The following is a 15581-nucleotide window of genomic DNA, read 5'->3' as shown; positions in this document are numbered from 1 at the left end:
GAGGGAGTGTTTTGGGCTTCCAAGAGCCAAGTTATGGCCGTGGCTTTGTCTTGGGCTCCCTGTGGCTGGTATAGAGCACACTGTATCCATTATAGCTACAAACACTATGACTACTGTACTACGCCGTACAAAAAATGAAACTTTGGAATGGGTTTTACGCTCACAAGCATATATCGTAGTTATGCAAAATTGTTACATTCTGTCACACTGTAACTCAATGGGTGGTTTTGCCTACCAAATGCACCAGATGTTATAGAGTGTTGTCGGTCATGTGTTTTCACACTCCGATGGTCTGTCAGGCCATACACTCTATAGCGGATGGGGACAAGACCAATGAATGAGAGGTCTCCACTGCTGTGCCAAACTCTTGTATAATTAATAGCTTTATATAGCACAGTATGATACCCTTTGCCAGTTCCAGTGAAAAAGAAGAGAAAACAGATCCAATCTTCTCCAACCATACCAGGCACCTCTTGGAGGCCTCCAGAAGCTCACACTATTTCTTGTCTGCAAAAAGCAGTCAAAAAGGGCCTCAAATCTGATATGTTTGGGGCCTCATATCCACTATTTTGGACAAGGGTCTGCACGTGACTCGCCCAAAATGGAAGCTTTCTGTGAATTTTACAATGCAAAAGTTTTTGGCCCCAGAAACAAATACATATATACTACTGATGTAGCTGATGAAATTGGTTTCTTCTCTTCATCGCTGACGGTAAAATCTCCAGCATTGACATGAATGCTATTCCAGAAAATCTTCTGCCCAGTTGCACCCTCAAATCCGCTATCTGTGGGGCCAAAATCGCCTCAAATCTGCTATTCTGGGACAAAGATTGGCTAATTTCTCAGCCCTCAAATCTGCTATTTTTGGACAAGAAATGGCTTGAGCTTCCTGGGGCCTCCTCTTGGGCACCTCCCAACCTATATTTCATGGCCTTGAGCATTGCAACATGAATAAAGATAGTAATTCAATTGAGTTGTTACTTATATTTACTTTGAGAAACCTCTAGCCTTGTGTCCAGTTACACTTCACCAAGACCAGTTTGAGCCCAATGCCTGCAATTTTCCAAAAGCACAACAAATATATTTACCCTCCTCTCATTCAAAAACAGACATTTTCTGTTGAATCAAATCATATTCCACTACTAGAGACAATAGAATAGTGGTCAAACATTGGACTGAGGTCACCGTCGACTTACATTTTCGAAGGTCGGAAATAACTGCTGTCAGTGTCACATGACAAATCAGACATACAACATCACTGGATCTGAGGCCTCTTGGATGGCCTCAAACCCAGGCTTCTTGCCATAAACAAAGTTCTGAGCAGTGCTACAAAAGAAAATACCCATGAATGTAATTCTACATCATTTGGAAGTACATTTTCTAATTCAAGTGAGACAGAATCAGCATTCAACAGAAGATAACATGTAAATGACATATACTCCTCAATTTCATGGTCACCCTCATTCCTGGTGTGTAGTGCATGTCCCTGGAACCAAAATTGTCAAAACATCATGGGATACTATAATATGGATTTAAGAACTGATTTTAGGTTTACTTGATGTGGATATAAGCTGTGTCCTGGAAGTGTGAAATATCACATTTTTTGGATGAGTTTAGTGCAAAGGGAAGGTGATTTCAAGATTCTGGCCTGAACATTTTGTGCCTATAATTGCATATATCAACTGTCAATAATGAAAGTTTACTCAGAAATGAGTTGTTGAAGGGGGAACCAAGGTACCAGAATAGGGGGCCTCTTGAGCACCATTTGGCAGGGAGTTTTCTCATTCCACGACCATAAGTAGAGGTTAGATGCACTGTGTGCATCTGCAAGCACAACTTATTTATGTATCCACATAATTGTGTATCCCTGTATTCATGTATCCATGTATACATATCGAAGTATGTATATGTGTATCCTTGTATCCATGTATCCACATGTACCACAGGTCTCAGTCACCTGTGGTCACCCAGGTGGTGACCTTGGGTGACCTCTCATGTGACCTTTCACTTTGGCACACTGTCACACCTCAATACATGAAGTGGTGACCTGGCCTCCTGTAGGATAATATATGTAGAATCGGGCTGTCCTTCGATGAAATGAAGCTTTGAAGAATCAATCGAAGAAATTTCCAAATGAAAATTGAAGCAAACAAAAACTTCTTCAGTTGAATTGAGTTAACAAAAAATGAAAAATCCCTTGTGAGTGTGGCCTTCAAACAAGACCTTTCATTTGCTTCATTTGTTCTGTTTGGTCAATCTTCAGTTGAAGGAAATGAACATTCTCTGTTCGTCAACTGAACAAATTAACTATTCAAAATTTTCCCTTCCAGCTGAAGCATCTGAAAGGGATTCAAATGGTTCACCTAGGTGCCTTATTTCATTTCATTTATTTGGACAAATTATTCAAATTGAACAAAACAAAGCAAACAGTCACAAGGGAGAAACACTGTGTTTCTCCCTTGTTTGCCTATGTACATAGCTGCTGTTTGGCAGCAGAGTAGAAGACAAGTAACTTGAAATAAGCTGCAAGACTGTTTGTCTCATTTGGCTCATTTGTAGGGGCCTTCACCTGGATAAAATAAATATTGTTTGAGGGAAATGGAGTTTCTTCTGTTGGAAGCTGTTCAACTGAATGAAATGAAGGGAAAGGCTTCCAATTGGTCTTATTTGAATATTCAGTTGAAGAAAATGGATTTGAGTTAAAGGGATCAAAGATGGCTGCAATTCAAGTTGATTTTTGTAGCTACAGCTTGTATTTTAACATCATTGGGAGGAACATGACAGGGCTTCACATAGGGAGAGGTAGCAGCACACTATCACACTTTGCTGGAGATTGGTGGCTGATGCGTGCCACATGACAGTGTGAGAAGGGTGCGAGCTTGGCAGAAGGGCGGTCTTTACCTTTTTTGGGAGGGCCCAGCCTCAGAATACGTGCCAGAGATTCCTGAGAGGTTCTTAGAAGTTCAAGGGAGGGTGGTGGCCCTGCAACTTCACTGAACAAGTGTATATACAGGTGGTGACCTTGGTTCCCTTATCCAGAGGTCACCAGGCTTAGCTGGTACCCCCATGTATACATGTATTCTTGTATTCATGTAATCCATGTATATGTGTGTCCTTGTATTTACATATACACATATTCTTGTATTCATGTATCCACATATACATGTATCCTTGTATTTATGTATACACATATTAGGGGTGCTTAAAGCTGGGCACAGCTTGCAGACACATCTTGCAGCACACATACCAATCAGCTTAGTTAGATAACATAAATTTAATGTCCACTTGGGGCCCTAACCTTGGGTTTGTCATGTCAAAATCATCATTGTTGTTTGCTGCTCACCTTGTTCAATGATGAGCTCAACTCAATCTTTTATTTATGGCTCTAATTTGGTGCATTTCTAACAATTCCTAACCAGAACTTAAATACAACATTTTCTTGACTTTATAAAACTGTAAAAGCTTCATAATCAAGGTAAAAATGCCACCAGTTTGGGGTTGACAATGCCAAACAATGCCCAAAGTGTCTTTTTTGAACACCCCTATTCTTGTATCCATGTATCCATGTATACACATATTCTTGTATTCATGTATTCTTGTATTCATGTATCCATGTATATGTGTATCCACATATACACATATTCTTGTATATATGTATCCCTGTATATATGTATATATTTATATATCATTGTATCTATGTATCCATGTGCCTGCATATACACATATACTGGTATCTCTGTATCCATGTATACATGTATCTTGGATTCCTGTATTCCTGTATATGTGTATTCTTGTATCCCTGTATCCCTGAATCTCTGTATCCTGTATCCATGTAGCCATGTAGCCACATATATGTGTATCCCTGTATTCATGTATTCATGTATCCATGTACTTATCCACATATACACATATCCTGACATTGGATGATATCAGTTAATCTGAGCATACATTCTGCACTCCACCCTACATTATACACATTCTTACAAAGCCTACAAAGTCAACTAAGTCGACTCAAAGTCCTCTCAATGCCAGAAAGCATTGAGGTTGTTATTGAAGTTTCAAAAATTCCTGTGATGCCATTGAATAGTGTTTATAGTATGGTCCATTTCAGCATTGATTTCCAGGTCATCCCCACATGTCCTGACACAGCAATTTGTCTGCCCAACTCTTGCTCATGACCAAGTCTTCACGTCACATGTCACATGAAATTTTTTATTCACCTTAAATCAAAGAAAAAGTTTTGGCCATCTTGGTGAGGAAAAAAATTCAAATCAACAAAGAGTTGGTCATATTTGTACAGTATATATATTTAAATTCTATGGACTAAGAGCTGGAATCAGCAGTAAACAACAGAAAGGTAGAAAAGAGTCTTTCAAAGTGATTTGTCAATGTCACACATCCCAATGGGGATGAGGGAAAAAATTCTGTTTTTGGTTGCTTTCAGAGTGCAAGAATGGTGGGATGCACCAAATCCAACAAAAAAAAAAATGGCAGATCCAATGGAGAATGGTCAATACTTACATCGAATTGGACATTGTAAATACTAATTAGTCATGTTGGGGCCGTTTTCACCAAAACTGTTCTTTTTCAACAAGATGGAGAGGGAAAAAAAATTGAACTCTAGTTGCATTATATACAAGATATATCATAGGCAAACATTACCAGTCTGAATACCTAAATCCTTGGCATATATTGCCATTGTCCCCCACATACTACCATTGTTTTATATTAGCTTTAATGTATTTACATTGTCCCTTTAGTGAGTTTGGCCAAATACGGAACATGTGGCTCTTGGAGCCATTATCAATGATATTTTTGCAACAACGCGCCATTGAAGTGTCACGTGAGCTGCTCCTTTATTTCCTCAATCAAACTAGTTAGATTTAATTATATTAACCCCTTCAAAAAACAGATTCATTTTTGTGATGCTATCTACGCTATCAAGGACTCTGCGAACACGGATCGCTGGAGAGAGGTTACCAGCCACGTGACAGAGGTGATGGCGCACGCCAAAAGAGCTCCCCAACCTTAACCCCTCCCTGGATGCATCACGTGACTTGTTAGTATCTTATCTAACCATCAAAGTAACACTTACATGTCATTTTGACAAAGTTTCTATGCCTCAGTAATGATAAATCTTGTGTATAGATGAATGGAGTGAGTTAGGGTAAGATATGTATGGTTATGCATAATCGATCGTAGTTTAGTTCCAGTGTTTGGTTTATTTGATCTTGTTTGACCTCGGCGCTGTGCACGTGCTCAACAAAATATCACACAAGTTCGAAGTCGGCGATGCTTGCTGGCTAGCTTGGATATATATAAAATCTATGCTCACGGCCGAGACACGAAGATGTGAACTCTTCTCCTCCTTTCCGCTTCTGACTATTGCGGCATTTTTCACAGGTTTTGTTTGAGTTAACCCAGGGGGAAGGATTTAAATTGTGAACACTGCTTCTCGGAAGGTGTAGACATCTTTTTTTTTCATTACTAGGTAACATTATGAGCTGTGTGCAGTGTACGTGCTGTGTTTTATGTAGTTCCAACTTCAAATTGCACTTACTATATACTTGGTAGTGGTACATGGGATTAAACTATCCAGAAACCCTGTTTTCCCCTGAACAACCCAGGGTTTCTGAAGTGCTTGCGTAGAAACCTTGTTTCCACAAGAAGCAGAGCTCAGAATATTTGAAGTCCACCACATGCGCATGCATGGGCACAGCGTCATGCATAAGTTCAAGTTGGCGGCAGGGGTCAGCAACCTTTCAAGTAGCAAGGGACTGTGGAAGGGAGCAGTGACATCCCTAGTAAACCACTCCTGCTCTCCTACATCTATGTAAGTACCAAACCCTCATCTTGTACTACAGCATCGTGTAGACCATGAACCAATATTATTTACCATGGTAACCACTTGTCGAGCAGGCGGGTCGCATCGCGCGATGATACGTGTGCGACAAGGGATGTGCGTGATGGAGCTCAACAGCCTCAACTCGTCGCGCTGTCTTCTCATCATGACCAGGGGAGCCAAGATCAATTTAAATTTGAGCGCGACACGCGTCGGCATCTAGGAATTCAACTCCGACATGGGGTTCCTCAAAATAACCCATCGACTGATGGAAGGGGGATTTCTACCAAATGCAGAAGAAACCCAGGGTTCCACGCGAAAAGGGGGTTTCTGGTTAGATTGATCCTGGTACATGTGACCGTTTCTTACACGTGTTACTCATGTGACGTGTCCGGAGGTTGGGGAGCTGCCAAAAGGGAGGGTTGCCAGCCCACCACATACATGCTTTGTTGTCACGGTTGGACCTGTGCAGGGCTTATGAGTGGCTCCAGCGGAAACTTATAAAAGAGGACCGCCGAGAGAGCCACTCCCTTCTCTACATCGCTCTCTCGCAACTATAATCATGCCGTTGCAGTCGTAAGTTTCATGATGAAAGCACTATCCCGGCACATTATCTGACGATACGTTTGGAAAACTTAGATCACCCGTATCCTCCAATCAACTATTGCTCCTATCTAGTAGCCATGTCGACTTGGCTTTCGACATAATTGTCACCTCTTCCGTTGTAATGGCAGGCGTCACACATTCCGGTAAAATCTCGATCTTCCAGGTACCTGGATCAACTACTTGTATGGGCCATCTGCTGTCATAAGTCCATGAGATTATCTGAACCTCCGTTCTCAGCTGCTGTCGTTATTTCCATCTTAGGGCAAGAATCGCTGCTGGCAGTGTTGGACGCCAAAAGGGGATAAATCTGGATGTTGACGTGGTGAGCATATGAAACCCGGCCGTGTCGTCTCTACACAAGTTAAATTAGTCTATGTTTCAGGGCTCAGCAACCTGCACCATTCATGCCTTTCACGACGGATATGGAGCGCAGATACCGACGCTGAACATTCTTGCGGTGCAGAACATCACATGCCGCCTCATGTTCAAGGAGCTCAACGTCTTCTGGGCGTTTGTCTTTTTCTCTTCCGGCCCTTCCTTAAACCGCCCACTTGGTGTTCCGGATCCAAACCACAACTCTGTTGGTTTTAACCTTTACGAGTTGCAAGCAGCCCATATGGCAGCCCCCGAGTTTCCTTACTCCAATGAAAGTCCACCTGATTGGTCTCTAGGGTGCACTCTGCGTGTTGCTACTCAAGAGATAGAGAATTTATGTTCTTTTCTTCGGATCAAGAACATGATTGAGGGGTGGCGTCTGGGGGCATCTGGAGTTTTGGGGCCATTTTGGCAGAATGACTGATTGTGACTCAAGCTTCTGAGATCATGTCAAGCCAATGATATCATTATTATGGTAGTGCGACTTTCTGTATACTCCGTCTGCATCGATTGCACTGGTAGCGACTTCGACGGCTACTTTAACTTCCTAATAAATCACGTGCGTACTTAGGGCAAGCGAAAGCGCGTGATGACTCGCTGAGTGAAGCAAAAACATCGGTGACTCGTCTAACATGATGACGCTCAACTTCACTTGAGCGTCATCCTCTCGCGCTCCTTTCGACTTTGATCCCACCATGTTTTCTCCAGGCGCGGCGACCAGCTGTGCTGCATCGTCGCCCCCACCAAATGTGTTGTCAGAACTCAGATGCGAAGCTTTTTTTTTCATCTGCGCACCAAACTCAACGTCAGAAAGCCGGTCATAAACGAGGTTGTGGAGCTGCTAGTTGGAGGGGTAATGACAAGAAGAAAAAGGGTCTTGACGGAAAAGCTGCCCCTCTGGGTGCAGAAACGACACGAATCAGCTGTGTGAACACAGCCATCCTTAATCACTGGCGCGAAACTGAAGCCATACCCACTCGAAAGACTGCAGTGGGACTGCAGTGGATGGTCCCTCTCGGCCAAATGGAATGTCTGGTATCTTGGGTCAGTCCACTTTTCTTCCGTCTGACTGTGTGTTCGTTCCTCAAAAAGTTTTCAGCGAGCAAGATGGGTCTTGGGAAGACCTCCAGACGATCACATTTAGTGCCTGCCTCCGAGAGCACCACAACTCCAAGCCATTCCTCGTCGTCTGCCCACTTAGTGTCCTCCACATCTGCGTTGGCGAATACGCTAAATTCGCTCCTGATGTGACTACCTTTCCACTCCTTTTTATACCATCTCCTGATTCCCATGCTCTTTTAGATTGTTCCCTGCAAGAACCCATTCCACGCTTTCATTCGCATGGACGACGGGGTGACATCGGACCGTCAAGGAGTGGCAGAGCTGCAAGAGGTCACTAATCTCACCTTTGTGTACGATTTTTCTTAGTTATTTGTTACTAGGCACGTCCAACGAGCACCTTGACGACCCTTGCAAGTACATACTTTGGACACTGAGCGAATTCGCGCTTTGCCCTTGGCTAGGAAAAGTCCGAACCTGCGAGTCCTCCAGCGAGCAGCTTGATGACCCTTGCAAGCACATACCTTGGACATTGAGCGAATTCGCGCTTTGCCCTTGGGTAGGAAGGGTTTGAACCTGCCAGACGAACCGTTGACATCAGGCAACGTGAACACATCAACCGCTGCTATTTTATGAACCTATACTTGGCAACTTGTACCGACCAACTTTCATGATACCTTCCGAAGGCGCTAACGGACCTATTTGTCTAGGCGTTGGAGAAGACTGCTCGATGATGAAATTCTCGCCATTTAGGCAGGCTGCAACTGCAAACTCTACTCCGATAACCCACCTACTAAAGGTTCAACCTCCCGAGCTACAATCCGCGCTACCCACAATTTAATCCTCGGGGATCATTTCCTCTCCCCATGCCATCTTGAAACCATTCCAACACCGCCGGCTTAAAATGGACGTGCTGCTAAGTATGCTTCAGCGAGAGGCGTACAATCGTGTACCTAATGGCGGATTGAGGAGGTGGTTAATCCACGGCGGGAAGGAGGGCGCGGAGGTTTTCAAAGAGGAACGTAGGACTGGGCCACTGATTACACGGGCTCGAACATCTGCCGCATCAATGAGGCCTCCAAACCAACGAAACGTCGTGAGGAATGATTCGGTTCCAAAATGGCGGTCATTGGGTATGCATTTCGTTGATGGAGAGTGTGTAAGCCCTGACTGGTCTACAGAACCCACAGATGGATGCGCAGGTGCAAGATAGGGCGCATAGGATAGGACAGAGCAAGCCTGTGCACATCTTCCATCTCGGACTAATACCTATAACCACTTATTTCATTCCGCATATGCGGCTATAATCCTGATAAGATGCATGGCATCACAAATGGTGTTGCCTCCAGGCAATGGAGGCTGGCTACGGATATAGAGATCTACACTGCGAATGCCAACCCAACTAGTGCCCCACTTTGAAGCTGACATTACTGCTGGTTTAAGTGGTCCCCTCTGCAACCTGTAGATCTGATTTAGTCCGGAGAGGACGGCGGTGTTATCAATCATTGGAAGGACATGTTCTTGCGGGCGACAAAGGAGAGTTCCTATTCAACAGTATGTCAATGTAACGAAGCAATTGTGAACCATCAGCCCAGGCTCGTCCTACGGCGGAATCATACAATGGCGGCTGACAAATATGATATGATTATGATGACTTCGGTGGCATAAGAAAGATTGCCTTTGTCGAGTGTCCTTTGTCTCGCCCGCCACTCAGGTTTTTGCTCTCAAAGCTTATTAAGTTGTGATCATGATGAGTCTGGTAAGCCTTCCATTCCTTTTTTTTACGTTCCAGTGGCATCGAATTTCCTTTTTTCCCTTCACCATAGGTCGCTGATACTCGCTGTGCGAGCTCGACATTCACACTTATTCCCTGTGCGACGCACACGTTCGTAGTCTTTGAGCCACCAACTGTTTTCCTTAAAATTCAATATGGCATCTTCGCCGATCCCTCCTACATTCCCAGAGGCGATGGTAACGGAGGCAGGCCCTCTTGTATCCAAACGCCGACACTCTACAACACCGCCGCCGGTCGGAGAAAACGTCACCCCAGCTCCCTCATCCTTGGGAGAGTTCCAACCTTTCAGCTTAATCCAAACAATCAAAGCACAACGACTGCTTCATAACCCTCAAGGGATAGATAATCCATCCAAGCGGCTGAAACTTGACCCCCTTCCACCGGCTCCGACTCCTTGATGTTTCCGACGAGAAACCCTTCTTGCAAGTCGCAAACTCGACATTGTGGAGCGACTTCATGCGGAGCGACGTTGGCGGCACATGCATCAACGCCAGCCTGAACAAAGCCCAATGTCCTCCCGATTTGGTTCTGAACCACCTGCCAGAGAATCTGATTCCCCTCAGGAACAACGGTCTCTGTCTGATACCATATCTTCCAAACCCGTCACTGAACCACCACGTCTTGCCCAGCTTGATGTCTCTTCTTCTATCCTTCCGTTATCACATCAATGCAATCGAGTTGTAGAATTCGAACAATCAGAAGCCGAGAAATTCCTCCAGAGTCAAGCCTTAGTGAATGTGGACAAGGATGGGGGACAGATGGGTCCAAGTATGGCAGCTGTGGGGCAAAGCGGAGTGAATGATGTGGATGAAGATAGTCAAAGCGAGGGGGGGGAGAGCCAACCGAGCGTGGACGAGGATGGGGAGCAGAGGGATTCAAGTAGGGTCGCTGTGTGGCAAAGCGGAGCGAATCATATGGATGAAGACAGTCAAAGTGAGGGAGAGGAGAGCCAAATCCGAGGAGAAGAGAGTGATGGCGAGGTGGGAGGGAGCCAAAGTGAGGTGGGAGGGGGCCAAAGTGAGGGGGAAGACGAGATTGATCAACTCCATGCCGACAGTGACGGCCAAAGTGAGGGGGAAGACGAGATTAATCAACTCCATGCCGACAATGACTACGAGGCTCTGACCAGCGCGGGCCAGTTGCAACTCGTACGGATCGAGGACGGCGACTTTCAGCCTTCAAGGTCCTCAAATAACCCAAGAACACCCCCCCGCAATAGTGAGCGGGGTCTTATTCCATCCCCAATGGAGGTTGACGCACCTGACCACCGCGTGAGTCCTTCCATTCTGCGAGTAATTCATCATCGTTTTACAAGGCTGTAGTCCGGGTCTTGCGACAATGTACCAGCTCAGCTCGCTAAAGATGGGTTGAACCGCACCGACACCGCTCCCAGAAGTAGCGCTGATGATCAATCCAATTCCGCTCCAAACATTGGAGAATTACCAACACGGAAGGAGCTCAACATCTTTCTCAGTGTTATCCAACAACAGGTCTTACATTGCGCTGAAGATAAGAAATTGGGCACGAAGTATATGGTACGCTGTCTATTTAGGCTCCTATGATGAAGCTAACCTCCGTCTCAACTTAGGAAAATCTATACAAGACGCTGGGCGAGGCTCCAGAGGTCTGAAATTTTTTCTTTCTTCCCTTTCGGCCTTGATTAAGTTCGATTTGCATAGAGCACAACACTTTTGAAGCGCGATTTCGCCGCCCTTTCGACGTGGATTCCAAGGCTCCTTGAGCTGAAGGGAAGACCTGAGTCAGAAAGAACAGACGATGACAGGGAGGGAAAATCAGACGAAACACCTCGCACATACAATGCACCTCGCACATACAATGTTCGTCATCATGACGAGTCTCACCTGAGACTCAAGGTATGTGACCGTACTGCCCCGCGAATCCATTCTAATAACGGTGCATAGCAAAACGTGCGACATTTGGCGGGCTCCATTCTTGGGCGGCCGCAGCAACCTTTGAAAGTCCCTTCAGAAAGCAGGCTCAAACTCTTCCAATCATCGAAAAAGATGGCGAATGGCCCTAGTCTCGAGGATCTTGAACTGGATTTAGTCGGCAACTCGCTGAAATCCGAGTGGAACAAACGCGTTGCGTATCTTTTTGCAAAGCGATACCAAGAGACACCAGACTTCCTTTCCCAGGAACATAATGACAAGGCGGTGGAGAAGGCTTTTTTTGCCCATCTTCCAACTCTAAAAGCGCAATATATCGCTCAGCAACGTGGTCAAGAGGGCACGGATAGCGAATACGAAGAAGCCAAAGCTGTTACTCAATCCACCAAGGCAGCAGAAAACCGTCGACGAGGGGTACGTCTTTACACACACTCCTTTGTGGTCAGCGCATGCTCATTTTAATCTGAATTTGTATTGAAGCTGCGCCACCGTCGCTGCTCTACCGCAAACTACTACGGAAATGATGCATCGATGCAACGATTTAGACCCCTTTTGAACTCTATGCCCTACGAGGCTATGAGTGGGGACGAAGAATGCAGAAAAGCAAAAGATGACGCTATCCGATTCGAGATTACCAATCTCAGATGGAGGAATCCTGCGCCTGAAGTTCGAGCCTGGTTCAAAACCCTGGACGCTCTCCACATGTCCACGAGATTCGCTTCCAACGACCGACCATTAGCCGGTCGATTCCCTCATCGTCGCATCCCATCCAAGCGAATGGAGCCTGTTGATACTCCGGTCCCCAAACTACCTCGGAACTTCTACGACCCTACTTGGCTCGAGACACTTGATGACATCGAGCGCGACATCCTCCAGATTCAACCAGCGATTGACCTGAGGTTTTCTCCTCAAATTTCGTTGTATGTTTTTTCCTTTATTTCCATTTATTTGGGGTCACATTTTCTCCCAGCATTGCCGCTCGGTTTTTCAACGTTAAATCGCGTCATGACAGCCCTGTGCGACGCGACGATCCTTCACTTCCCGTGTTGCCCAGAAACCGACCTGTTGTTGGACCCCGGACCAACTCCAACTACTCCTAATTTCGATACCCACATGCCTCGGGCGCACCATGCTTTTAATGCTCGCTTCCTTACATATTTGACTTTGCGTGGAATGCGTTGAAAATATAATACAAAATATATCTATGATTTTTTCCCCTTGCGCGACTAATAACTATGGCGGGAACGTGCTCTTTGGTAATGCTTCAAGTTTAATTTGTAACTGCTCAGTCAAAGATAGTTTTCGATGTGGACGACTGAGTTTTGATGACTCCCATCCCTAGGACCCTATACCCCAAACCTTGACTTTCTCTATACCTTACAGCTACACAACGGTCACTAATATCCACTTAAATGGAGGCCCATCGGACATAATCACATCTAAGGGAAGCCTTACGCTTCCCGTGCGTCTTAGTACTAGACTACTTATTGCACGTAAATTTCGAGAATCCAAAAAAAAAAAAAAAAAAAAAGACTGAGTTTTGATTCCCCAAGGAGGTTGCGATGCGTGACCGTGGACGCCGCTACGTGCCTCCTCATGATCAGAGTCGCAGCTGCAAGGTTCGCCCAAACGTTATTATCAAGAACCACATCGAAGGTTCCGACCCTCTCAAGCGCTACTTCGACGGGACAAAGATCTCGATAACGGAGACTGGCTACACAGGCTGAGAGGCCAGAAGTCGGACACAGAGTATTGCAGTCGCTCAAGAAAGTTTGATGAACTGGAGGGAAGTAGGCAGACGGCGTCATCTGGATCTCTGCGTCAATTGGATCCATGGGTTCTGGTTGAGGTGAGCTGGGAAAAGCATCTCAATCCCCGAGTTTTAATAATACAGTTCTTTCCCCCCAGAAATCATGCAACTTGGGCACAGGGGCGAATTCGCGCTTTTCCCAACACATCATCTCTGTCTTCCTTCTTGGATACCTTGGACACTGAGCGAATTCGCGCTTTGTCTTGGGTAGGAAGGCCTCCATGATACCAGCATCCATACCTGTTCTCATCGGTCTTCCACGGATCATGCACCTGAACTATTCTTCGTGATCAGAAGATTGTCTTTTCTCCCAGCATGTTTAGAGACATGCTTCGCCCCTGGGCTGTAACTCAATCTGTTAGATGAACCAGGACAGTGCCTCCGTTGACGTCAGGCAGTCTGCGACCCAACTCTCAGGATCGCTAGTGTTCCCTGCAAGAACCCCCGCCGCGCGCATTTGCATGGACGACGTGGTTACATCATCCTATCTGCGGAGCCTCAAGGAGTGGCTCTGCTACAAGAGGTCACTAATCTCACCTTTGTGTCTGATCTTTGGCTCATTTCTTAGTTATTCGTTACCAGGCACACGGACCATTGGGGAATTGAAAGACTGGTTGTAACTTGTCCAGCGAGTACCTTGATGACCCTGCAAGCGCATACCTTGGCCACTGAGCGAATTCGCTTTGCGCTTGGGTAGGAAGGGTTTGAACCTGCCAGTCGTTCAGCGAGCACCTTGATGACCCTTGCATGTACATACCTTGGACATTGAGCGAATTCGCGCTTTGCCCTTGGGTAGGAAGGGTTTGAACCTGCCAGACGAACTGTGACATTAGGCAACGTGAACACATCAACCGCTGCTCCTCTATGAACCCACACTTCGCAACCTGTACCGACCGAGTTCCATGATGCCTTCTGAAGGCACGAAAGGACCTATTTGTCTAGGCGCTCACGGACTTATTTGTTGAGGCGTTAGAGAAGACTGCTCGATGATCAAATTCCTGCCATGTGTGCAGGCTGCATCTGCAAACTCTACTCCGATAACCCAAGGAATCGCGGGATGGGCGGCCGATAGTGTATCTGCCAACTGGGCTTTCTCGTTGTGCGAGGAACCTTTCTGTCCCATTTTGGCTAGTTATTCGTTACTAGATTGGGGAAATGAAAGACTGGTTGTCTAGCGAGCACCTTGATGACCCTTGCAAGTACATACCTTGGCCACTGAGCGAATTCGCGCTTTGCCCTTGGCTAGGAAGGGTTTGAACATGCCAGTCGTCAGCGAGGACCTTGATGACCCTTGCATATACATACCTTGAACATTGAGCGAATTCAAGCTTTGCCCTTGGGTAGGAAGGGTTTGAACCTGCTAGATGAACTCTTGACATCAGGCAATGTGAACAGATCAACCGCTGCTCCTTTATGAACTCATTTCGACCGACTTTCATGATACCTTCCGAAGGCGTAAACAGACCTATTTGTCCAGGCGTTGGAGGAGACTGCTCGATGATGAACTCAACTGCTGCTCCTTTGTGAACCCATACTTGCCGCGCTCCGCCAACATGTCATCTCTTTACGCCCTTTTTCAAGTCTTTAACCTTGATTTCTAGATAATAAGAAGATCTAGGGACATGCTTCGCCTTTGGGCTGGAACTCAATTTGTTGGATAAACCAGATCTGTGCCTCCATTGACGTCAAGCATTCTAGAGTGATTGTCAAGATACTTTCATCATATTGCGATTCAACCTTGGCCAGACATGCTTCACCCCTGAGCTGGAACTCGGTTCAGTCTGTTAGATGAACCAGGTCAGTGCCTCTGTTGACGTCAAGCATTCTGCTGCCCAACCCCCAGCATTGCTAGTCTTCCCTGCAAGAATCCCTTGACTCTGGATTTGTTTCCCCCCGCGCTTTCAACATCGCATCGAGTGGCACTGAGCGAATTCGCGCTTTGCTGTTCGCCTGGGACGGGGTTAAATCGACCAAGTCATGCTGTGTCCTAGTATGCTGCTTCAAATCGCAACTCGTGAATCTTACAGAGCAAATGGTTCCTGCTTGGCAATCACCGACCCAGTTTGCGCTTTGCTTCACCCCAGTTGCTCTCATTCCTGTGAGCTCGTTTGCATTGCAGCGCGATACGTTCTGATAGTACGTAGATACGTCATCCTACAGCCCGTCCTTCGGATCTCTTTAATTCTC

At 45.9% G+C, this 15581-nt stretch overlaps 4 protein-coding genes across 4 annotated transcripts; 3 read left to right on the top strand and 1 right to left on the bottom strand.

The window, feature by feature from the left end:
* Positions 1-7851: 7851 nt before the first annotated feature.
* On the top strand, positions 7852-8319 carry LACBIDRAFT_318569 (uncharacterized protein; the record flags this gene model as incomplete). The annotated part of the gene is made up of 4 exons (XM_001890431.1): positions 7852-7867; positions 7916-8070; positions 8126-8215; positions 8266-8319. 4 exons carry the CDS (start codon positions 7852-7854, stop codon positions 8317-8319), a joined length of 315 nt encoding a protein of 104 aa, XP_001890466.1.
* A 467-nt stretch (positions 8320-8786) lies between these two features.
* On the top strand, positions 8787-9095 carry LACBIDRAFT_318568 (uncharacterized protein; the record flags this gene model as incomplete). The annotated part of the gene is made up of 2 exons (XM_001890430.1): positions 8787-9015; positions 9064-9095. The coding sequence occupies 2 exons, from the start codon at positions 8787-8789 to the stop codon at positions 9093-9095; spliced, it is 261 nt and encodes an 86-aa protein (XP_001890465.1).
* A 1091-nt stretch (positions 9096-10186) lies between these two features.
* Positions 10187-13311, top strand: LACBIDRAFT_335566 (uncharacterized protein; the record flags this gene model as incomplete). The annotated part of the gene is made up of 7 exons (XM_001890429.1): positions 10187-10948; positions 11000-11212; positions 11357-11551; positions 11600-11998; positions 12065-12504; positions 12968-13046; positions 13138-13311. The coding sequence occupies 7 exons, from the start codon at positions 10187-10189 to the stop codon at positions 13309-13311; spliced, it is 2262 nt and encodes a 753-aa protein (XP_001890464.1).
* A 184-nt stretch (positions 13312-13495) lies between these two features.
* On the bottom strand, positions 13496-14708 carry LACBIDRAFT_335565 (uncharacterized protein; the record flags this gene model as incomplete). The annotated part of the gene is made up of 6 exons (XM_001890422.1): positions 13496-13671; positions 14055-14104; positions 14152-14278; positions 14349-14522; positions 14602-14674; positions 14700-14708. 6 exons carry the CDS (start codon positions 14706-14708, stop codon positions 13496-13498), a joined length of 609 nt encoding a protein of 202 aa, XP_001890457.1.
* Positions 14709-15581: the final 873 nt, after the last annotated feature.

The sequence above is a fragment of the Laccaria bicolor genome, genomic scaffold, assembly GCF_000143565.1.
Source record: "Laccaria bicolor S238N-H82 LACBIscaffold_96 genomic scaffold, whole genome shotgun sequence".
In the NCBI taxonomy this organism is placed as follows: Eukaryota; Fungi; Basidiomycota; class Agaricomycetes; order Agaricales; family Hydnangiaceae; genus Laccaria; species Laccaria bicolor.
Note: the sequence above shows the minus strand (reverse complement) of the source record. Positions and strands in the feature narration are given on the sequence as shown.